This window comes from Talpa europaea, assembly GCF_964194135.1.
Source record: "Talpa europaea genome assembly, chromosome: 13".
Lineage (NCBI taxonomy): Eukaryota > Metazoa > Chordata > Mammalia > Eulipotyphla > Talpidae > Talpa > Talpa europaea.
This window is the reverse complement of record NC_140080.1, coordinates 27560680-27584836: the sequence shown is the minus strand read 5'-3', so window position 1 is coordinate 27584836 and position 24157 is coordinate 27560680. Positions and strand designations below refer to the sequence as shown.

The window sequence follows — 24157 nt, the reverse complement described above, 5'->3', positions numbered from 1 at the left end:
ACTTATGGTTCCACTCAAAATCCAGCGCACTCCCCAAAATGACCAATGTTTTTTAACTAGCAAAGGTTTTTCCCAAGTATTTGTAAGCATTTTCATAACTTGAAATCAGGATGGTACTGATATACTTTAACCTGAAAAAGCAAAATGCTGTATTTTAATCACAAGGCTTATCTTGAGAACCTTACCTTTATTCCGGTCAATCCAGTGGGCAACTGTACAATATCATATGCAAGGCTGGATTTTTCTGCCTCCACAAATGGATCAGAGAATGCCCGGCCATGGAATCTTTTAAATCCCTGGACTGTGTTCTTTGCATTGGAAATTATCTAAGAGAAAGAATATGAGAGTTAAGGAATGAAAAAATTAAAACTGCACAACATTAAAGAAAAAAAAAATTCAAACACCTCAGATTAAATTTGCATCATTTTAACCCTCAGTTAAAAGTTTCCTTCTGAAGTAGTTTTCTTCAGCACTAAACTTAGCCAGAATCATTCCTGCTTGCATGTGCAATGAGGAGTAAGAGGTCTGAACAGGTCACAAAGAAGCAGGAACTGGAACCAGAGTCCAGCTTGTTCTGCTTCTTCAAGAATACAGATTATTCATTACAATTATTAAAGTTATTTTCTTAAACTTTTAACATATATAGAAAATGAGTTTTTACTTTAAAAAAATTACTCAGTTTGTCAATTCAGAAACTCTAGTGAAATACACAGACCAAAAAAAAAAAAAAAAAAAAGACACTAAGAACACAAAGATGAACGCAAAAAGATACCGACAGAGTAGTATTTATGCCAATAGCAGACTGGAAATAGTCTGCTCCATCAGTACTAGGGAAAGGGATAAATAAATTGTGACATATCCATTCAGTGAGTGAGACTGTTTTGGGATGTTGGATACAGGAGGTATATATTAATGGCATGATCTCATTTTCTTTTTCTTGGGGGAAACAAGAAGATTTATATGCTTGAAAACAATACAAAGGTTATATATTAAGAAACTAGCAGTGGATTTTAGATAATGGTAGTATGGGTAACTTTGATTTCTGTATTTTCTAATTTCTCTAGAATAAACTAATATATACATATATTTTAAAGTTAGCAAACACATGAAAAAACTCAAGAATAAACATGTTTAAAATTTATAGGCTCCTCTTTCCAAACACAAGAGTGAAGTATAACAAGCCTCTACAGGAAAAACTGCTGAGCGCCTCTGCATAAGCTATGTCAAAAGGTCCGCACAAAAGTCCTTTTGTGAAACAATAAGGCCTCCAAAGTAAGGCTGCCAAGAAGAAACTCAGTATCACTATAGCTACATCAACTAGAACCAGGCAGTCAGTTTAATACAGTAACTATTCACAACGAAAAAGTTTAAAATCAGGAAGAATTTATAAGAGCTTTAAAGGAAAGCTATTTCGCAATAGTTCTATACTTGCTATCTACTGCTTCCTAAAATATCTTGAGCTTATTGAAAATGAGATTACAAAACACCCAATTTAGTAAAAATCAGTTAGCCAACCATCATTTTCTAGGCTTGTAAGTTTTAGACCTTGCTCCACCTAGAAAGAGAGTTATTCATTCGACATGTCGCTCCAGGCTGAACCTTAAAAAGATTAACTATGCCAAGTCCTTCATTTTACACTCAAGGTAAAAGAACTGCTGAGGTTCTGATATTCTGGTCACTCAGAAACCAGCAAACATGCCAGGTTTCTGACTTGCAAATAAACTAGTGACCAGTTTATGTGCTGCATTCCTTTCTGTACTTCATTCCTTAAGCACACTTTCTAGTAGTCACTTTCTCTCAAGTTAAAATAACATCAAATTCAGACACACCACTGAAGAAATTCTAAAAGACAAAGTTCTTCCCAAAGACCATTTCTCTCTTAAGCCAGGAAAGTCTTCTCTTCCTCCTACTTTAATAATGACTTTATAAACTGATTACCAAGATCAAATCTAGAGACAGTATTGATTCTAAGTATGAGCACAAGGTCAAAAGACAGACTTTAAGGAGCATTTAAAATATCAAGGAACAAGTTTTGTGTTGTTTTTTCCCAAATGAAAGGGTTGACCATTTTATTTCACATTTCATGATACAAATGAACTTAGCATTTTCTTCTTTTTAATCTTACTTAGTCCCCTCCAAAACTATTCCCTCTCTGATAGGAAGGGGGAGCAAGTATTCTCTGCCACACTGTTAGAAAACTCCCAGAGTCACAGCACCATTATCTAGTATTGGCGAAGCAGAACAACAGAACTGACAGAAACTGACAGAAAAAGTTCTCTCCTCTCCTTCTCTGTCTGGTCAAGTCACTCCTGGCCAGGTGGGCACCATCATGGGTCGGGCAAGAGGTATCATCATCAGGGTGTCTAGGCATCAATGCTATATGGCCTCCCATAAATGTCAATTCATTCCAGGAGCAGGTCCTACTGGCATCATCCCAGGAGAAAGAGGGCCCATCACTGGCATCATGAGTGGGAGCCCCATAGGGGTGCTGGCATCATATGAGTGTGGAGGACCCAGCAGACTGGGAGAAGATGGAATCACTGGCCCCCACAGGAAGAAGAGCAGAAAATGGAGTAGGAGGAATCTTTCCTTGTTGAAATGCTACAATTGTTTTGTCAATGAGCATGCTCTTCCATCCATTTCTGACAGTAGTCTTTTATGTTCTCTTTGTGTTTCCTACCGCTGCAGGACATCTTTCTCACAGATGGAGTCATGGGTGAGGTATGTACTGCATTAGTCACAATAAAACTTGGGCATGTTGCTCTGCAGGCTGCTGGCCACCCCGGGGAGTCAACCAGAACAAGTAAATATCATCTTGTTTAAATAGTATCTTGCTAGGTAAAATATATCCTAGTAGTCTGATTCAAACAGATTATATTATTTAAGTTCTTTGTTACTCAAACGCATGATTAAGGATCAGATCTCTCAGCTGTACACCCAGGGCTTGCCATAATCGGCACTCAAACAGTTGCTGAATGGAATAGAAATAAACCTGAGAAATAATCATTTTAGGAAAAAAACAAAATGCTACCTGGCTTTTAGCTGCTGCTCCAATTGAACGATTCTTAGGACCAAAAGAAATGCAAGCCCTAGAAGACAAAACAAACATTTAAGCATCAAATTTATTTTTTTTTATTTTTTATTGAGGTAACAATGGTTTACAAGACTGTATCTGATTTGCAGGTACAGGTTCACACCTCTTCAGATGTATGTTACCACATTAGAATAACCCTCTACCATAGTCCATTGAATCCCCTTAAACTTATTTTAAAAACAAAATTTATTTTAAAGCATCTATCTTTATTGCAATGTTACAACCAAAACCACAGCAAGCAAGATTTCTGAGTCCTAGTTAAAAAACTCATATTTTAGGGCCTCCCCCGTGGCACAGCAGTTGAGCGCTGGGTTGCGAAGCTGCCCGCAGTCTCTGCAGCGCTGGTTTGATCCCCGGCCACCGGGTGAGGGTCCCACATGGTGCGCAGACCTCGCCTGCCGCCCACTGCTCCCCTCAGCAGTGTACTTCGTCACTCTACCTGTTCTGCTCTCCGCCCTGGTGAATTCTCTCACCCTCCCACACCTCTGACTATACCCAGTGCTTATATAAATAAATAAATAAATCTTTAAGAAAAAAAAAACCTCATATTTTATAGCCCACAGTATCTGGTATGAGTTGAGTTTTCCATTGAGTTAAACTGTCCACAGCATGTGTACAGCCTCTTAGAATGTAGGGAGTCCTGTCATTTAGTTGTTGAAGTCCAAGGTTAATGTGATGACCATCTGATTAGAATACTACAAAAAGATGAACTAGCCAGTCTCCACCGTCCTCGAAAATTCCTAGTGTTCAAAATCCCCATATAAAATAATGTATCCTCAAATCAATGAAATGTTTTTAAAGCAACTCCTGACTGCAAGACAAGTCTACAAACTCCGAAAACTCTTGCCCTATTGTAAGAAATTAAGTAATTCCTTTTAGAACTCCCTTCCTGAACTTAGAATTTCTGACAAGAACTTCATCCCCACCTCTCAACACTTTCTTCCAAATCACCAATACATACCTGCCAGTTTGATCTACTTGCTTATTTTAGAAAACAAAACTGAAACCTGTTTAAAGGTATAACTACTTTAAAATACTCCTGAAGTTTAGAAAGTAAGCTATATTATAGTTGAGGCCTTTGCTATTGACACCTATGTCTCCCCAGCTTTTATTCTAATTAATCCCTGTAGAACCCTGCCCGTTCCCTTTACTCTCACATACTTGTCACCTCACTTTCTAGTAGCTACTTTCATTAAAATAAGATCAGGAAAAAAAAAATAATAATAAGATCAGGGCCTCTCTGGTGGCGCAAGGGGTTAAGCAACACACTATGAAGCAATCCGCAGCCTCTGTAGCATGAGTTCGATCCCCAGCCAGGGAGTTACCCACTCAGTGAGGCAGACCCCTCTTGTCTCGCCCGCTGCTCCCCTCAGCAGTGTCTTTCAGTCAGTATGCCTGTTCTGTTCCCCACTCTGGTGAATCCTCTCACCTCCCGCATCTCTGGCCTATACCCCAGCTCTTGGGGTACATAAATAAATCTTTAAAAATAAATTAATAAAATAAGATTAAATTCAGTCACATCACTGAAGAAACCCTAAAAGACAAAGTTCTTCCCAGAGTCCATTTCTCCCTCAAGCCAATAAAGTCTTCTCTTCCTCCTACTTTAATAATGACTGTGTAAACTGCTTAAGTATGCTATCTCATTTAATCCTCATAAGCACCCTAACTCATCCCCAACTTACAGTAGAGGAATCGTTTCTCCACACTTTACACTCTAGCTTTTAACCTCTCTATCCTCCCTGGTCACTCTAGCTATTCCAATATAACAGCATGAATAAGAATGAAAGACTGGACAGAAGCTCTCCTGCTGACCTGCGACTATGGAGGTGTTTCTCTTCACCAACCTTCTCCCTTTGTAAAGCAGCAATGGAAGCTCTGCTCCCAAAACTCTTAACAAGACTGTCTTTTTCAGGGATAGCTCTTACTGCCTACTTGTGTCTGTATGGACATCCTTGACTTCCCGTTTTATAATAAACCTGCCCTTCTGAATATTATAAAAAAGGAATATTGCCTTGGTTCAAGTCTGACTACATTAGATGACCAATTAACTGAGTAGGCTCACATTACTTAAATAAACTTGGAAAGCCAATGCTACTGGCAGAATGCTGGGTCTCTATGTGCCTCAGGGGCCCTTTCCAAACAATAGTTAAGCACTCCCATGACCCAATCTCCTAGAGCACTGCAGGTAGCTGTGCCCTGTATTAGAATGGCACAACCTGGGATTTCAGAAGATTTCCTCCGAATCTTCAGCTCTGTGGACCTAAAATGTTGCTGAGATTATCCCATCAAGAATCATATGTGTCGGGCCTCCCTGATGGCGCAAGGGATAAAGTCAGTGCTGAGTTCAACCCCCAGCCAGGGAGCTAACCCATAAGGCACAGCAGACCTCTCCTGTCTCTCCCACTGCTCCCCTCAGCAGTGGATTTCAGTAGATCCGCCTGTTCTGCCCCCAACTCTCTCTCTAGTGAATGCTCTCAACCCCACCCCACACACACCCTTCTGGCCTAAACCCCAGTTCTTGCAAGCATAAATAAAAATAAATCTTTATTTAAAAACAAAGAAGCATACCTGTCAAGCTCAACCTTTCTATAAGTATTTTCAATAAAATTAAAAAATTCTAAAAAAAAATCCTAAGTACCATTTAAATGTCTCACCTATCACAGCTCATACTTCCCCCCACCTTTCAAGAAACTGCTTTCAAGTTGTGCCAGCTGATGTAATGACTACCATTCAATTGCCTTTTTTAAAGATTTATTTATTTATGCATACAAGAACTGGGATGTAGGCCAAGGGTGTGGAGGGAGTGAGAGGATTCACCAGAGACAGAAAGGGGAGCAGAACAGGCAAATCTACTGAAATACACTGCTGAGGGGAGCAGCAGGTGAGGCAGGAAAGGTCTGCTGCGCCATATGGGTCACCTCCTGGCTGGGGATCGAACTCATGAGACAATGGCCAGTAACAGCCCAACAGCACTGTGTCTTTAATCCCTGCACCACAAGGGAGCCCCTCAACTGTCATTTTTTTAATGAAAGTAGTTTTAATTCTTCATAAGTAGATGACTTTAAAGATGGTTGACTAGATTTTAGAGAGAATTTGAGAAGCTGAAGCAGAACTTACATAGCATTACTGGTCAGTACATTTTTGTATGAAACTCAGACCAGGGCCTCAATGGAGTGGTAATAGCTAATATGATATTATTCATGATGTGTCAGTCTCTGACACAAACCCTTTGAAGTCTATCAATAAATTACATCTTTATACCAGCTATGAGGTAGGTGCTGTAATTTTCCTTAGTTTAGAGATGAGCAAATTGAATTTCAGAGAGGCTAAGCCAGAGAGAGGTGACACAACTAGAAAAACAGAAGGATTTGGACAGACCCATACTGATTCGAGAGGCTGAGCTCTTCTGCACTTGTGTTTAAATCAATCAAACTGATGGCAAGGTGCAAACAGTTTAAGAATTCTCTCTATACTACAAAAGGTGGCTATTTATTAAGAATGTTTTTTTAGAATGTAAAAACTATATAGACATTACAGTGATGATTTCCTGTAATATGGCAACAGGGATGCTGGGAATATAAATATTTTTTATTCTTTAAAGTTAGTAATTGAGGGCCTCCCCGGTGGCGCAGCGGTTGAGCGCTGGGCTGCGAAGCTGCCCGCAGCCTCTGCAGCACCAGTTCGATCCCTGGCCGCCCGGTGAGGGTCCCACATGGCGCGCAGACCTCTCCTGCCACCAGCTGCTCCCCTCAGCAGTGTACTTCATTCTGCCTGTTCTGGTCTCCGCTCTCTGCTCTGGCTCTGGTGCTTCTGACTGTACCCAGTGCATGTATAAATAAATAAATAAATCTTTTTAAAAAAAAGAGTTCGTAATTGAGATGAAGGTTTGAAAATAAGGCTGCAGGAACAATAATGAACGATAAAATGTTGACTCAATTGGGACTGAAGCATCAGTGAGATACACATTAGAAATTCAAATCTGGGGGGTTTTAGAAAGACATACGTTTGTCAATCGTTTGGCTTAGGCTAAAAGGCCTACATGGGGTATACAGAGTTAAGATTGTCTTTTGTGTGAACTAAAAGTTTACACAAAGAAACCTATTACTTAAATGTGAAGGAAGTCCAGAAAGATGAAGTTGACTATTAGGACCCTAGCTCAGTGTTTTCTAATGTAAGCTCCTTCTAGAAAATTAGAAAACAGAAAAATATAAAGAAGATAAAAATTATCTGTAGTTCCACATCCATCCACTCCATAGGCAGCCATTAGGTAACTGCTCCAAAAATACTAAATCCTAAAATAAGCAGAAGCTACAAATCCCATTCAGTTTGTTTATCCTCAACAGAAACTCAGTGGCTGAATTATGGGTTCTGACATGGAATAAGCAAAACAAGATATTTAAAAGAAGCGTATGTACTGCTTCTCACTCTGCATGAACTCCCAAAATTTGCACACTCTATCCAATCTCTATAGGAAAAAAACCTGTATTTCAGTCAAGTAAGTCAAGCTCCCTATACCACAGCTTTAATCACTGAAATTTCATATAACAGGCAATGTGCTAACATTCCATATTGAGTCCCAAATACACTGAGAAAAGGACTATTTTACTGACCCAAGGTTTTGTTTTGTTTTGTTTTTAAAGATTTATTTATTTATGCATACAAGAACCAGAGTACAGGCCAGAGGTATTGGGGTGGGGGTGGTAAGAGGATTCACCAGAGACAGAGTGGGAAACAGAAGAGGCAGATCTACTGAAATATACTGCTGAGGGGAGCAGTGGGCAAGTCAGGATAGGTCTGTTGTGCCATGTGCCTCAGCCATCCTGACTGAGGATCAAACTCATGCTGCAGTGGCTGCAGATATCTTCATAGGTTGCATCTTAACCCCTTGCTCCACCAGGGAGGCCCTGACCTAAGTTTTTAAATGAAGAACTGACTAATATGCCCAAAAATGTAATAAATACTAGAATTCAGGATTCAAAATCAAGACTATCAGACAATTCATATGCACATCTTTGTAATGCCTACCAAAACCTGCATTTATTCCTACTTCTATACCTTCCCTCAGACTGTCCCAGTCCTTTCCTATTCAAATCCTATTTGCTTGTCACACTCCAGCATTTCCTCATTACTCCATTCCCCACTGATATAATCTCTCCTCTGAACTGAGTATATTACATGTGTTTAATAATTTTGTCCATAAACATACTGATGAATCTCTACCTTCTACTTACTGAATATTCCAAGTGAATGCTGGTAAAAATGTAAGTACTCAGACACTTGCTGCTTGACTGACATTTTTTGTCCATTTACAAATTACAATTTGACATTACAAGAAGTTCATTCAATGGGCCTCCCCGGTGGCGCAGCGGTTGAGCGCTGGGTTGCGAAGCTGCCCGCGGCCTCTGTGGCGCCGGTTCGATCCCCGGCTGCTCCCCGGCCACCGGAGGAGGGTCCCACATGGCGCGCAGACCTCTCCTGCCGCCCGCTGCTCCCCTCAGCAGTGTACTTCGGTCCTTCTGCCTGCTCTGCTCCCCGCTCTGGCTCTGGTGAATTCTCTCACCCTCCCGCGCTTCTGACTGTACCCAGTGCTTGTATAAACAAAAAAAACAAACAAATAAAGAAAGAAAGAAAGAAAACATGCCTCTATAAAAAAAAAAAAAAAGAAGTTCATTCAAATAAAGATTCCTGTGTTCCAATTTCTAAATCCTAGAAATAATCTTTTTAAACCAGAGAGTAATATTCTCCTCCCTTTCTAGCGTAATACCAAATACTCAGACACTTTCTAGTAGGATATGAACAGCAGCAATGGGCACCAATATCTAAAAGTTAGTTTCATGTTTTTAAATGTGTACATAAGTACTCTCAGAATATTAGGACCCCTGCAACTCTAATTCATCTTCTTCTTAAGAAAATGAGCTTTGGGCCTCCCTGGTGGCGCAGCGGTTAAGCGCTGGGTTGCCAAGCTGCCCACGGCCTCTGCAGCGCCGGTTTGATCCCTGGCCGCCAGGCGAGGGTCCCACATGGCGCGCAGACCTCTCCTGCCACCAGCTGCTCCCCTCAGCAGTGTACTTCGTCACTCTGCCTGTTCTACTCTCCACTCTGGCTCTGGTGAGTTCTCTCACCCTCCCACGCATCTGGCCTGTACCCCGGTTCTTGTATAAATAAAATTTTTTTAAAAGATTAAAATAAAAGTATCCTCTGGTTACAGCCTTACCCCCAAACTATCAAGTATCCTACAAAGTTGCTATCAAAAAGACCAAAAAACTCATTCTTATGACATATGGAGTTCCTAAAGCACAGCAAATTCCTGAGTTAACTAAAACTTACACATTACAATAAAAACTACATATTTGATAAGTCATAAAAACAAACTTCTATTGATTTTATTTTACTGTCCCAATATCTAATCCATTAATAAAGCATTACATACCAAAAGTATTAATAGCAGTGGTAGAAAATATTTGGGCACTAAGAAGTATTTACTACATGCCAGGAATAATTCTACAGAGTTCATAGTTTTAACTCATTATAATCCTCACAAGTTTCGGTGAAGTAGATAAATCACTTCTGTTCCTAATAAAAATTAATCCCTTAAATTTTTGTAAAATAAGCTAGCAATAAGTACTAGAAATCAAAGCATGCATAACCTTTGCCCTAGCACTATCACATCTGGAAATCTACCTAACAACAAAAAATACCAGTAAACAAAAATAGAAAAGACTACTTGTTGAGGGCCTCCTTGGTGGCGCAGGGGTTAAGTCACAACCTATGAAGCGATCCAGAGTCACTGAAGCATGAGTTCAATTCCCAACCGGCCAGGGAGAAACCCCTATGACAGGACAGACCTCTCCTGCCTCGCCCGCTGCTCCCCTCAGCAGTGTACTTCCTTGGGTCCGTCTGTCTGTTCTGTTCCCCGCTCCGTCTCTCGTGGGTCCTCTTACCCCCCGCATCTCTGACCTGTACACCAATTCTTGTATAAAATAAATTAATTAAAAAAAAAAAGACTACTTGTTGAACAATTTACAATAGCAAAAGTTAGAAATAACCTGCATCTGAAGAAAATGTTTCAGTCATAATATGGAATATTACATATTTAAGGAGATGTCTAAAATGTAGGTCAAATAACAGTTACAATACACAGTATGATTCTATTAGCTTAAACACACACACCACCCTATGTTATGTAAACTCCCCACAGTTGTAGAAGTCTAGGGGAAGTTATGCTAAGATATAGAACAAACAGCAAATAGTAAGAGGGAAGAAACAACCTTATTTTTGCACTTTAGTATTTTTATTGTTACAGCAAACAAATATTTTATTAAATCAAACAAAAATTTCAATTTAAGAAACCCAATTTAGAATTTGACATGATATTCCCTTAAGATTATTTCTACCAGGCCCTCCCTGATAGCACAGGGGTTAAAGTCTCAGCACTACCAAGTTATAGCCAGCCACTACCTCATGGGTTTGATCCTCAGGCAGGGAGCTGACCCATATGGCAGAGCAGACCTCTCCTGTCTTGCCCACTGCTCCCCTCAGCAGTGTATTTCAGTAGATCCGTCTGTTCAGCTTCCCACTCAGTCTCTGGTGAATCCTTTCACCCCCCCGCCATCCCACCCAGTTCTTGTATACATAAATGAATAAAAATAAATCTTAAAAAAAAATTATTTCTACCAAGTTTTAATTTTTTAAGATTTACTTATACAAGAACTGGGGTACAGGTCAGAGGTGCAGGAGGGTGAGAGAATTCACCAGAGAGAGGGGAGAGCAGAACAGGCAGAATGCCCGAAATACACTGCTGAAGGGAATAGTGGGCAAGACAGGCGAGGTCTGCCACGCCATGTGGGTATCTCCCTGGCCGGCCAGGAATCAAACTTCACTGCAGAGGCTGTGGACAGCTTCACAGCCTAGTGCTCAACTTGCTACGCCACTAGGGAGGCCCTGTACCAATTTTCAATACAAGGTTGAATGTTAGTACTTAAGAAGAAAACTTTTCACAATTTCTGCAATCAGACATATCAGGGGGAACAGTGTAAGCAGTCTGAAGCTGAAGTTTTAGCAGACAAACCAACTTTACTTTGAATCCAAAAGATCCAACTCATCCTCCTGCTCTCCTTAGAGCTACACATATAAAGACACTTCATAGAAGAATCTTTTTCTTTTTTTTTTTGCACAAGGTATCAGATGTTAATCTTCCAGCAAACCAGAAACTACACATACTTCCAGCTTCTGCTCTTGTGAGGGCAGTTTAATTAATAGACAATGTCATCTCTTCAGATTCCTAATACACTGGCTTATTAGGAAGGCCATGAAAATGATAATATAAACAATTCATACACAAAATTATTTTCAGAAGTAACTAAATTCTACCTATAATTTGTTCCTTTTGGAAAGCATGGCCTAGTTAACTTTTGCAATGTTTAGCAGTCCAATAGCATTTTCCCCCCAAATTACGTTCATTGAGATAAAGTTCACCTCTTGTATTCATCTGGTGAATAGCATTTTTTAAGCCAAAGAAGCTTTAAAGCTGCACCTTCTCTGTTAACGATCCAACTAAATATAGACTATCCATCTTATTCCAACCAAAGTCTATGTTCAAAAATTGTCAACACACAGTCGTAATTTAAAGCTCCAGAATTAATCTAAAAGCCACCCACACACTTCTCTCCCACGCCACCAGACTAGGGCAAGGCAACAGCAACTCCCACAGAGGCTGAATATTTCAATAACCTCTTTAGTATATAACCCTACTTCTCTAGTCCTTCTCAAGTAACGCCATTCTCCACAAAAAAGGCAATCTCATTTTAAAATATAAAGTGGATCACTACCTACTGCACAAAGGTAAACATCCTTAACCACCATACCTAGATAAAAATTCTTAATTTACAAAACCCTGACTATACTCTAGTCCACTCTGCCTAACTCCTGTCCAGACTAATTTCATACTATTAAGAGACTCAAGATTAGCTATGGCCCTCTCAGTCCGCCAAGTGTGCCAAGGTCTCTTGCCTCCAGGTCTTCCTCATTTGCTACTATTCCTTCTCCCTCCACCAGCTCCTCCTGAGATTCACCAGGGGCCTAGTACACTACTAGTCAGCCTCCAGGTACCAAATTAAATGGCACTTCTTCGACAGTAGCTACCATCTCCACCCCACAACGAATTTAAGTTAGGTTCCCCCATATTCAGCACTTTCCCAACTTGGCCTTTTTCACATCCAATAATTAAATATTTTTGTTAGGCATCTGATTTTTTCTACTAGTCATGTCCATGAAGCATGACCTTGTTTATTTGTTCATCAGAGTACCTCCAGTGCTTAGTTCAAAACTGATATATTGGAAGCAGTCAATTACCTGCTAAAATGAAGGCAGGCTAAATTTAGGGAAAAGGCCAGGGTGTCTCAACAGGCTCCACAAAAAGTGAATCCAAAGTCTGTTACACAATTTTAAATTAGGTACTTCCAACTTTCTAGTTCTTATCCAACCCATGAGAACCTATACTTCATTTCCACTCTCACACTAAAACATAGATCACACAATCTATATGTACCTGAAATCTAAATTTATTCTCCCAGAACCACTACCATAAAAAAAAAAAAAATCAATTTTTCCACACCTATGTTCTACTTAGCCACAACTCCAACACAGAAAATCTAAGTTAATCAAAATCCTAGTACCAGAGTTACTTGAATGTACAGCACTTCTTTAAGTTCTTGAGGAGTATACAATAGAAACTATAGAGGAAAAATAGAAGAAATCATTTAAAGTATTTAAGTAGTATTTTCTTGTCACAGTTACATCATGTAGCTGGTTATCCATCACTTCCTCTTTGAGGCAAATTGAACTTTAATTTGAGAAAATTATTTTCAGAAACAACTCAGTTGCAAATAATGAAATTCACAGTGAAAATGTTGTTGCTGCTCTTTGCCTAAAAGAAATATGTTATAGAAGCATAATGGTCTAAAAGATAGGACAAGACCACCCTGGTAGCACTGGGGTTAAAGTCTCAGCACTATCAAAATATCACTAGTCATTGCAGTATGAGTTCCATCCCCGGCCAGGGAGCTAACCCAGGTGGCACAGCAGACCTCTCCTGTCTTGCCCACTGTTCCCCTCAGCAGTGTATTTCAGTGGGTCCACCTGTTCTGCTCCCCACTCTCTCTGGTGAATCTTCTCACCACCACCCCCAACACCTCTGGCCTATACCCCAGTATTTGTATGCATATATATATATATATACATATATATAAATCTTTTTTTTTTTTTTGGGGGTGGGACCCTCACCAGCGGCTGGGGAATGAAGCGGCGCTGCAGAGGCTGCGAGCAGCCTTGCAGCCCAGCGCTCAACCGCTGCGCCACCAGGGGAGGCCCAAAATAAATTTTTTTTTTAAGATTTATTTATTTATACAAGAACTGGGTGTAGACCAGAAGTGGGGGGCGGGGTGGGGAATGATAGGATTCACCAGAGACAGAGCTGGGAGAAGAACAGACAGACAGAGGGCACTGCTGAGGGCACCATGTGGGTTATCTCCCTGGCCAGCCAGGAATTGAACCCGTGCTGCAAAGGCTGTGGACAGCTTCGCAGCATGGTGCTCAACCCGCTGCGCCACCGGGGAGGCCCAAAAATAAATCTTTTTTAAAAAATAAGTAATAGGACAGGAACACTGGTCATTCAATATTTGGTTCTCTCCTCTTTGGAGCTAAAGTATTTTCAATTCAAGGCAGAAAAAGACCAAGTTACATGCTCAGCATGGTACTCCAACCTTTTAAAATTCCTTAAAAAGGGCCTCCCTGGTGGCCCAAGGGGTTAAGTCTCAGCACTATCAAGCTATCACCAGCCACTGCAGCACGAGTTCAATCCCCGGCCAGGGAGCTGACCCACATGGCACGGCAGACCTCTCCTGTCTCGCCTGCTGCTCCCCTCAGCAGTGTATTTCAGTAGATCCGCCTGTTCTGTTCCCCACTCTGTCTCTGGTGAATCCTCTCCCCCCCACCAACTTCTGGGCTACACCCAGTTCTTGTACGCATAAATAAAATAAATATTTCAAAATAAATTCCTTAAGTAACACTATTCTTACAGATGAAGGTAGCTAGGATCCAAAAAGAAAACAATATCTAAATAAAATTTACGCTTAAATACTTAAAAACTTCAGTGCTTAAAACTGTACAGCATGTGCGTTTAATCTCAAAAAAGAGACTGAGGGCCTCCCCGGTGGCGCAGCGGTTGAGCACTGGGTTGCAAAGCTGCCCTCGGCCTCTGCGGCGCCGGTTCGATCCCCGGCTGCTCCCCGGCCACCAGAGGAGGGTCCCACATGGCGCGCAGACCTCTCCTGCCGCCCACTGCTCCCCTCAGCAGTGTACTTCGGTCCTTCTGCCTGCTCTGCTCCCCGCTCTGGCTCTGGTGAATTCTCTCACCCTCCCGCGCTTCTGACTGTACCCAGTGCAAAAACAAACAAACAAACAAACAAATAAATAACTAAAACATGCCTCTATTAAAAAAATAAATAAATAAAAATAATAATAAAAAAAGAGAGAGACTGAAAGCTTCAAACAAAATCGAAAACAGGTTTAAGAAATTACAGCTTTGGGCTCAGGGGAAGCACCGGAACTGGGTCTGAAGTAATGAGCAGAATTTGACAAGATGAAGGGAAAGGTTGTAAGCTTTAGAGATAGCAAAGATCAGGCTCATAGCACTCTAATTTGGCTAGCTGGCTGAAAGCATCTTGACAGAAGTTCACAATGAAAATGGGCGATAAATCTTAAGTCCTCCAACAGCCACACCAACAGCCACGCAAATAACAGAAAACTTAAAACCTGTTTTCCAAGAGCAAGACAATGGATGAAAAGGTATCTCCAGATATTCAAAAAGTACACTCTAACCAAGGAAAGGCCCTGGTTGAGTCATGCTTTTTTAGAGCTGTGCCTATACCGGTACCATTAACTTACTATAGGAAGTCAAGTGAGTTCCTGAGTCATTCATTAACAATTGCGGCCAACACCCAGGTTGGAAGGTATTACAGTGAAAGTGGAACCCTGGTAAGGAATGGATGTGCACAAACGATAGCACAAAATCACCCAACGCAGTTCAATATACTGCAACGACATGAAAAGCCAAGGTGACTGCAGAGGTAGCAAGAGGGCATCGTTTGCATGAAATGTTTTGCTGAAACGTGTCCGCGGCATCCCACGGTCCGTTCCGAGCCGCAGCCTCGGGTCTTCGGGCTCCCTCTCTTCCGGGCGCCGCCCCGCCCCCACTCACGTGGGACTCGGGCTCCACTACCAACCTGCCGCCGGCAGCCGCCAGAAACCCATCGATTCAACTAACTTTTATTAAACGCCTGCTGTGTGCAAAGTTCAGAAGTCAGTGTTGGCTCCAGCACCACCTGGGTCAAGTCTTTGCCCTCTGAAGAGTACCCTGATCCATCTCACATGCAGGCCTGCCCTCCCTCCAGGCTCCTGCCCGTGCCCTCCGCGGGTCTGAGAATCCGCTCACAGCCTCCGCTGAGCCTCGCCCCTGGCGCACACCCCACACGGCGGGTCGTGGCAGTAGACACATGGCACCCAGAGGGGCTCCCCCGCCCACTGGGCCCTCGGTTCGGAACCGAGGTGACTCCCGGCCCGCGTTCCCCAAGCCGCAAGGGTCGCAGAGCCGGGAGGCGCCACCTCCCCACCCCCTGTGCACGCGGCCGGCCAGGCCCACACTCACGGCGTGCAGCGGTCGCTGTACTCATTGGCGATGGTCTCGATGCCGCCGGCGCGGGCCACAGCGACGTAGCAGCTCTGAAAGCCCAGGTCTATGCCCACCACCGACATGGCGCCGGCTACAGCTCGGGCTCGAGCCCGGGTCCGGCCGGCGAGACAGGACACGGACCCCGGCGGGGCTAGCGCGCGGAGAGCAGGCCGCGTGGGCCGCGGGGCCTGGGCTTGTAGGGGGCCGCGGGTGTCCACGCGAGCGCCCGGGTCCTCGGAAGGAAAACCGCAGCGGAGGACTCAGCTCAGGCCGGCTCCGGCTCAGCGGCCGCAAAGGGGGCGCCGGTAGCGGGGGCGGAGAAGATCTCGAAGGATCTCGTTGCGACGAGATTAAAGGTGCAGCGCGAGAACTGCGACGGAGGTGGATGTCCTCGCGAGATCTCAGCCCGGCCGTGGCTCCTTTTGAGATCTCGCCCCCGGGACGTGCTTACGTCACGTCCAGGCTCGGGAACCTGGGAACTGTCATGGCCGCCCGAAGCTGGTTGGGAGGCGAGCTGGCCGATTGCGACTGCGCGCAGAACCCGCCGCCGAGGCTTCCCGCTAAGAGCAGCGGAGCGTTTCCCCTTCCTGAGGAAAATAGGGGAGTCGGCTTTAGGCGAAACACTTAGGAAGCGGCTTTGGTCTCCTTCCTCCTTGTTTCTTTATCTCAAAGAAACTTCCGGTGGTGGGACCCCCTGCGCCCCATCTTTTGCTCGCCGCCCCAATGGGAGCTCCTCGCCAAAGTTCAAGGGACCCTCTCTGGTTCCCTTCGTGGTAGGTTAAACGGAAAACGAGATGGCCGCCATTGGAAGGCGGCCCTGAACAAGGCCCGAGGTCGGACTCTGTCAAAGTCAAAGACAGCGCCCTCTGCAGCCGAGAGGAGGCATTCCCTCTCAATCCCAACGCCTTGTATTTTCGTTTCACCTTGCTCGTTGTTCTCTAAAGTTATCCTTAGATCAGAGTGAGGTGCCTGCATGACCTAAGCCTTTCAGCTTTCGATATATATCAAGGAACCGTTCTGAGCTGGATGCAAGAGACATAGCCTACATGCTACCTAGATCCCTTTTATGAAGCTAACGAATCTTAAGCTTCATTAAGAATGGGGAGTTCTAAGGCCTCCCTGGTGGTGCAAGGGGTTAAGCACAGCAATGTGAAGAAAGTCACAGACACTGCAGCACAAGTTCGATCCGCGAATGGCCAGGAAGCAACCCACATAGCGTAGCAGACCTCTCCTGTCTTGCCCGCTGCTCCCCTCAGCAGTATATTTCAGTCAATCTGCCTGTTTGTTCCCCACTCTGTCTCTGGTGAATCCTCTCACCCCCTGCACCTCTGGCCTGTACCCCAGCTCTTGTATGTATAAATAAGTACATCTTTTTAAAAAGGGGGGGGAGCTCCCCTGGTGGTGCATCGGTTGAGCACTGGGCTGCGAAGCTGCCCACAGCCTCTGTAGCGCCGGTTTAATCCCTGGCAGCTGGCGAGGGTCCCGCATGGCGCACAGACCTCTCCTGTCTCGCCCCCTGCTCCCCTCAGCAGTGTACTTCGGTCAGTCGGCCTGTTTTGCTCCCCGCTCTGGCTCTGGTGAACTCTCTCACACTCTGGCGCTTCTAACTGTACCCAGTGCTTGTATAAATAAATAAATAAATAAATAAATAAATAAATCTTTGGGGAAAAAAAAAGGAATGGGGAGTTCTTAACGAAGAGAATAACCGAGTTTTTCAGGTGGGAAGGAATAGCAAACTTGCTCTCAGGAAGCAATTCCTCATAAGTATCTGCTCAAAGTGACAAAGCGATCTCAGAAAAAAGGGGACTATAAATCCAAGTCTTAGGTAATTTGTTGTGATTTCTTGTTCAATGTATTTGCTTTGTGGGTTTTTTTTCTTTAATAAGGGCCCCCAACAGTATATAAACTTCAACCCCACAAAACCTGAATCCACCACTTCAAGAGCTAGACAAGTTAACGAGATTCCAGTAGAGTGGCAGGTATTCTATGCACAGAATGGTGGGAACTAGGACCACTCAGTAAAATGATAGAGTCCTTCCTAGCTGGAAAAACCAGCGAGAGAGCTTTCCTACATGGGAACTTAAAGAAGAGGAATCAATATATCAAACTCAGGGCTAGAATAATTAAATCAGAGCACTTAATAAAGTGAATAAGCAAAGAAGAAAGTACATTGTCCCAAATCTACTTTTCCTATTACTACTTCCATCTGGGAACAATGTCTTAAGCCCACATTTTTTGTCTTTAAACTCAAATTACCACACAGTTCTCACTCTGGCTTAACTAAACCTGTCCTTGTCTGCAAGGACCAGTAGTGATGGAGTGGGTGTGCACTGTTAACCACTCCAGCAGCTACTGGGGCTGCTGCTGCTTTTCACCTGGTCTAGCTGTGAAAACCAGGAATTTAGCTCTTGAACCACCACAGGTTCTTGTCCTACAAAGCCCTAGAAAGGAAGCCACAAACTTTTTAAAAAAGTAAGTACAGAGAAGCAAACTTTATTCAAGAAAGTAAAGAACAGTTTATTTAAAGGAAGAAAGCAAGGACTCCCGGGTGCACTGTATCTGGGAGGGAAAAAGAAGCCTTTATGGGCGGGTTTCTAAGGGATATTTAAACTATTTCCTCCATTCTAAAATCTCATCCAACTTTGTGATTGGCTCTCTCTCCCAGTGGCCATATTCCTCAGGGCAGATGTGCCCAATTTCCCAGCTCTTAGAGTTTCTCCTTTACTTTTCCTATCCAAGGTCTCTTAAAATTTACTGCCCTCATTTGCCCTCCAGGATTTCTCTGTCCTTATCTCAGAAGGCTCTGTAACTGCCAGAAATCCCTACCTGCATTGTCCCTGTAGCTGCCTCCTTAACCCTAACTTGCCCTAGGACTCAGGGAGTGCTGGAGTACTGCTGGAGAAGGTGGGGAGAGCATGCTGTCAAGAGGAAAGCAGAGAAAAGAAATGGCTTTAAAAAACAGAGAGCAGGGGGCCTCCCCGGTGGCACAGCAGTTGAGCTCTGGGTTGCGAAGCTGCCCACAGCCTCTGCGACGCCGGTTCAATCCCCGGCTGCTCCCCGGCTGCTCCCCGGCCTCCAGAGGAGGGTCCCACATGGCGCGCAGACCTCTCCTGCCACCCACTGCTCCCCTCAGCAGTGTACTTCGGTCCTTCTGCCTGCTCTGCTCCCTGCTCTGGCTCTGGTGAATTCTCTCACCCTCCTGCGCTTCTGACTGTACCCAGTGCATGTATAAACAAACAAATAAATAAATAAATAAAAAACATGCCTCTATTAAAAAAAAAAAGAAAAAACAGAGAGCAGAGATCAATGTGGACACCCATGTTCACTGCAGCACTAACCACATTAGCCAATAGGTAGAAACAACCCAAATGTCCATTGATGCATGTGTGAAAAAAGGATGTTCAGAACAGAGTAAACAGCTCTATTTTGTGCTCGAAACCCTATCTTACTGGATTTTTAACTTTTTAAGACTACTGTCTGACAAGAACCAGTTTCCAGCAGGCATGGCCTTCACCCAAAGCGGTGAAAAGATAATTTTATTTTCTTTTTCTTCTCTCCGCAGTAAGCAAGGCCAGCTTGACTAAAAGCCAATGAAGTCTGAAGAATCTTAATTCTTGGAAAACAGCTTTTGCAATTCTATCCTTCCCTGCCACTTTTGTCCTTTTTAAAAACCTTTTAACAAAGAACCATCCTAGCAAGCTACAAATTGGGCTGTGACCTGAAACTGTGTTCCCTGTTCTCAAATAAATACTATTGCTTTATTTTATTATTTTTTGAAGATTTATTTATTTATTTTTTACTTTATTATAATTAGTCTTTTTCCTTGTCCCTTATTTAGGTTTTCTAAATTCCTGCTGTGAGTGAGACCATCCAGTATTTTTCTTTTTCTTTCTGGCTTATTTCACTGAGCATGATCCCTTCCAGCTCCATTCATGTTGCTGCAAATTGCATGAGTTTTATCTTTTTTGATTGCTGAGTAATATTTATGCATACAAGAACTAGGGTACAGGCTACAGGTGTGAGAAGTGAGAGGATTCACCAGAGACAGAGTGGGAAACAGAACAGGCAGATTGACAGAAATACACTGCTGAGGAGAGCAGCGGGGGAGACGAGAGAGGTCTGCTGCACCATGTGGGTAGCCCCCTGGACTGGGCTCGAACTTGTGCTGCAGTGGCTGCGGATAGCTTCAGAGGTTACATCTTAACCCCTTGCACCACCAGGGAGACCCTTGCTTTATTTTATTTATTTTTTTTAAGAGGCATATATTTTTATTTATTTATTTATTTGTTTGTTTATTTATACATGCACTGGGTACAGTCAGAAGCACGGGAGGGTGAGAGAATTCACCAGAGCCAGAGAGGGAAGCAGAGCAGGCAGAAGGACCGAAGTACACTGCTGAGGGGAGCAGCGGGCGGCAGGAGAGGTCTGCGCACCATGTGGGACCCTCCTCCGGTGGCCAGGGAGCAGCCAGGGATCGAACCGGCGCCACAGAGGCCGCGGGCAGCTTGCAACCCAGCGCTCAACCGCTGCACCACCGGGGAGGCCCCCTTGCTTTATTTTAAAGTAGAGTTTTTTGAGGGGACACAGGAGTGGATTTTTAAAATAGGATATGCACATATAACGGATTATTATTGCATCCTTAAAAAGGAACAGAATTCCACCATATGCTACAACATGGATACTCTTGACAACATTATTCTAAATGAAAGAACCCAGACACAAAAGAAGTTTTGTGTGATTTCATTTACATGTGGCAACTAGAATGGACAAACTCAAGACAGAAAGTAGAATAGTGGATGCCAGGAACTTTTGGGTAGGGAAGAATGGAAAGTTATTGTTTAATAGGTAGAGATTCAGTTTGAGATGATGAAAAATTACTGGAGATGGATAGAGGTGATAGTTGTACAACAGTGGGGATGTACTTAATGCCATTAATTGGTACACATAAAAATGGTTAAAATGATAAATTATCTAACCACAAAAAAAAAAAGTTTATGTAAGAGAAATCAGGTTGACCTCAACCTACCTTCCTCTATCTCTTATTTTTCTATTGAGGGGAACACTGATAATAACAAGGCCAGTATCTGCCTTAACTATGACAAAGTATCCTATCTCCAGCTGTCTGCCTGGGTTATTAAGCACTGGACAAACAGTCCAGGCTGTCCTTAGCTGATGTGTCTAATCTACAGAAAAAATGACATCATCTGTATTACACAGTATCTCCATCTTGTTTCTTGTGGGAAGTCTCCCCACCTTTAACTAAATTGACAAAAATTACATCCATATCTTTTTATATTCCAAATACCTAACTGCCTTTTTTTGCCTTGGCACTGCTTTCAATTAAAAATACCATTCGTCCTATCATTCTTTTTAATGATTTCTCCTTTCAAAGTACAACTACTCATTCTACTATAAATAGTTTCCTGGATCATCAAACTTATAGCTTAAAAGGCTATTTTGGGATATTTAAATAAAAGAAGTCAGAAAAAAGTTATTTAGGAATGCTGAAGACTCTAAAATGACAAGTTTTCAAGAATCATAATTGTGGAAGTGCCAGTTCCTTTCCTTCAATGGAGTAACTTTAATATTTTAGAAGATGGGAGTTGTTAAATACTTTTCCTTGCTACAATGATTAAACTTACTTCTATGGCCCTCCCCTGGTGGCCTAAGGGCTAAGTCTCAGCGCTACCACATCAATGGCCCACCATGAAAATCTGAGTTCTATCCCCAGCCAGGGAGCTGACCCACATGGCACAGCAGACCTCTCCTGTCTCACTGCTGCTCTCCTTAGCATTGTATTTTAGTAGATCCATCTGTTCTGCTCCCCACTCTGTCTCTGGTGAATTCTCTCACCACCCCACCCCTGACCTCTGGCCTCCACCCAAGTTCTTCTACACAAAAATAAGTATTTTTTTTTTAATTTACTTCTAAGCAACCAGAATGTCTTTTTTTTTTTTTGAACTTACAGTGTTCATATGTTAGTGCACAAGCAAGCAGCGTCCAGGAATCACCAAACTTGCATGCTTTAAAATAAAATGGATACCTGTTCTGTTCCCCACTCTGTCTCTGGTGAATCACCCACCGACCCACCCCCACACCTCTGGCCTGTACCCCAGTTCTTGTATGCATGAATAAATAAATCTTTATAGCTTCACCTGGCCACACAGCTCTGCCCGTAGTTCCCAGCAGCTAGTCCAAAGCAGCAGCCTGTAAGTGGGGGCAGGGAAGATAGTATCTCTCCCCTTAACAGAGGTGTAGCTGTAACACATACACCACCCACCAGAGACAAAAGGTTCTCAGTTGGAGACTCATAATCTTCCCCACCAGGTGTCCTGTGGAGTCCTGCCCTACACTGGAGCTGCTTCTGCAATTCTTTGCTTCACAAGAAAGTTCAGATAATAGTACTTTTCTGGCCTCCCTGATATCACAGTAAGTGGAGCAGTGCCTTTCGTTAAACCAATACTCTTTCCTTAAACTCCAAAACTCTAAAAAATCAATAATGTTGATAGGGCCTCCCTGGTAGTGCAAGGAGTTGAGCACAGCACTATGAAGCCATCCCCAGCCACTGCAGCATATGTTCAAACCAGTCAGGGAGCTACCCACATGGCACAGCAGACCTCTCCTGACTCGCCCGCTGCTCCCCTCAGTGGTGTTTTTTAGTCATTCTGCCTGTTCTGCTCCCCACTCTTTCTCTGGTGAGTCCTCAACCTCCCCCACCTCTGGCCTGTACCCCAGTTCTTGTATGCATAAAATAAATAAATCTTTAAAACTAAAAATAATAATATTGATAGATAACCTCATCTCTACGTTCTACAGTACATGCCAGTCATTGTGCTAAGTGATTTGAATACCATAATTCATTTAACTTCCTAGCATACCCTACACATAGGTGTTATTTTCCAGCTTTATAGATGAGAAAACTGAGACCTGATGAAGTTAAATAACGTGTTCAAGATCACACAGCTTTTGGGCCTCCCCAGTGGCGCAGCAGTTGAGCGCTGGGTTGCAAGCTGCCCGCGACCTCTGCGGTGCCGGTTCGATCCCCGGCTGCTCCACCGCCACCAGAGGAGGGTCCCACATGGTGCGCAGACCTCTCCTGCCGCCCGCTGCTCCCCTTAGCAGTGTACTTCGGTCCTTCTGCCTGCTCTGCTCCCCGCTCTGGCTCTGGTGAATTCTCTCACCCTCCCGCGCTACCCAGTGCATGTATAAACAAAACAAACAAACAAATAAATAAATAAACATGCCTCTTTAAAAAAAAAAAGATCACACAGCTTTACAGCTTTTAAAACTCCAACTTCAACCCTGATCTCCTATGACTACACCACTTTCTTTCTTTTTTTTTTTTTTTTAAGATTTATATATTGGGCCTCCCCTGGTGCCGCAGTGGTTGAGCGCTGGGCTGCGAAGCTGCCCACAGCCTCTGCAGCGCCAGTTTGATCCCCGACCACAGGCAAGGGTTCCACATGGTGCGACAGACCTCTCCTGATGCGCTCGCTGCTCCCCTCAGCACTCAGCAGTGTATTTCATCAGTCTGCCTGTTCTGTTCCCCCCTGGCTCTGATGAATTCTCTCACCCTCCCGTGCTTCTGACTGTACCCAGTGCTTGTATAAATAAATAAATCTTTAAAAAAAAAAGATTTATTTATTTATGCATACAGGAGCTGGGGTACAGGCCAGAGATGCAGGAGGTGAGAGGATTAACCAGAGAGAGTTGGGAACAGAACAGGCAGATTGAGTGAAGTACACTGCTGAGGGGAGCTGCGGGCCAGTCAGGAGAGGTATGTTGCGCCATGTGGGTTGCTCTCTGGCCAGCCAGGGGATCGAACTCGAACTGCAGAGGCTGTGGATTGCTTCATAGAGTGGTGTTTAACCCCTTGCGCCACCAGGGAGGCCCCTACACCACTTTTATCTCTTGTTCCTCGCCAAGGCTCATTAGAGGAAATTTAGGAAACGAAGACAGTAAAGCGGAATAATTCAACTCGAGTCACTCACTGTTGACATTTTGGAATATTTTCAGTATTTTTGTTACATATGATGGTTGAGTTTAGCTTTGTCTTTTTTTTTTTTAAGATTTATTTATGTATTTATTTATACAAACACTGGTATAGTCAGAAGCGCAGGAGGGTGAGAGAATTCACCAGAGCCAGAGCGGGGAGCAGAGCAGGCAGAAGGACCGAAGTACACTGCTGAGGGGAGCAGCGGGTGGCAGGAGAGGTGGTGGCTGGGGAGTAGCCTGGGATTGAACCGGCACTGCAGAGGCTGCGGGCAGCTTCGCCACCCAGTGCTCAACTGCTGCGCCACCGGGGAGGCCCCTAGCTTTGTCTTTTTAATCATTAG

The 24157-nt window shown here is 43.5% G+C and overlaps 1 protein-coding gene and 1 pseudogene across 2 annotated transcripts in view; both read right to left on the bottom strand.

Annotated features, from left to right (window-relative positions):
- HSPA4 (heat shock protein family A (Hsp70) member 4) overlaps window positions 1-15904 on the bottom strand; it is a gene marked incomplete at its 5' end in the record, with an annotated part of 39444 nt that extends 23540 nt beyond the window's left edge. The window contains 3 exons of the mRNA XM_084252443.1: window positions 186-326; window positions 3032-3089; window positions 15798-15904. Coding sequence (XP_084108569.1) covers window positions 186-326; window positions 3032-3089; window positions 15798-15904 — 306 coding nt within the window. The remainder of the gene's footprint in view (window positions 1-185; window positions 327-3031; window positions 3090-15797) is intronic.
- LOC311182819 (U1 small nuclear ribonucleoprotein C-like) lies at window positions 2299-2757 on the bottom strand (annotated as a pseudogene). Its single transcript has one exon. The product of its transcript is annotated as a U1 small nuclear ribonucleoprotein C-like (transcript).
- Window positions 15905-24157: the final 8253 nt, after the last annotated feature.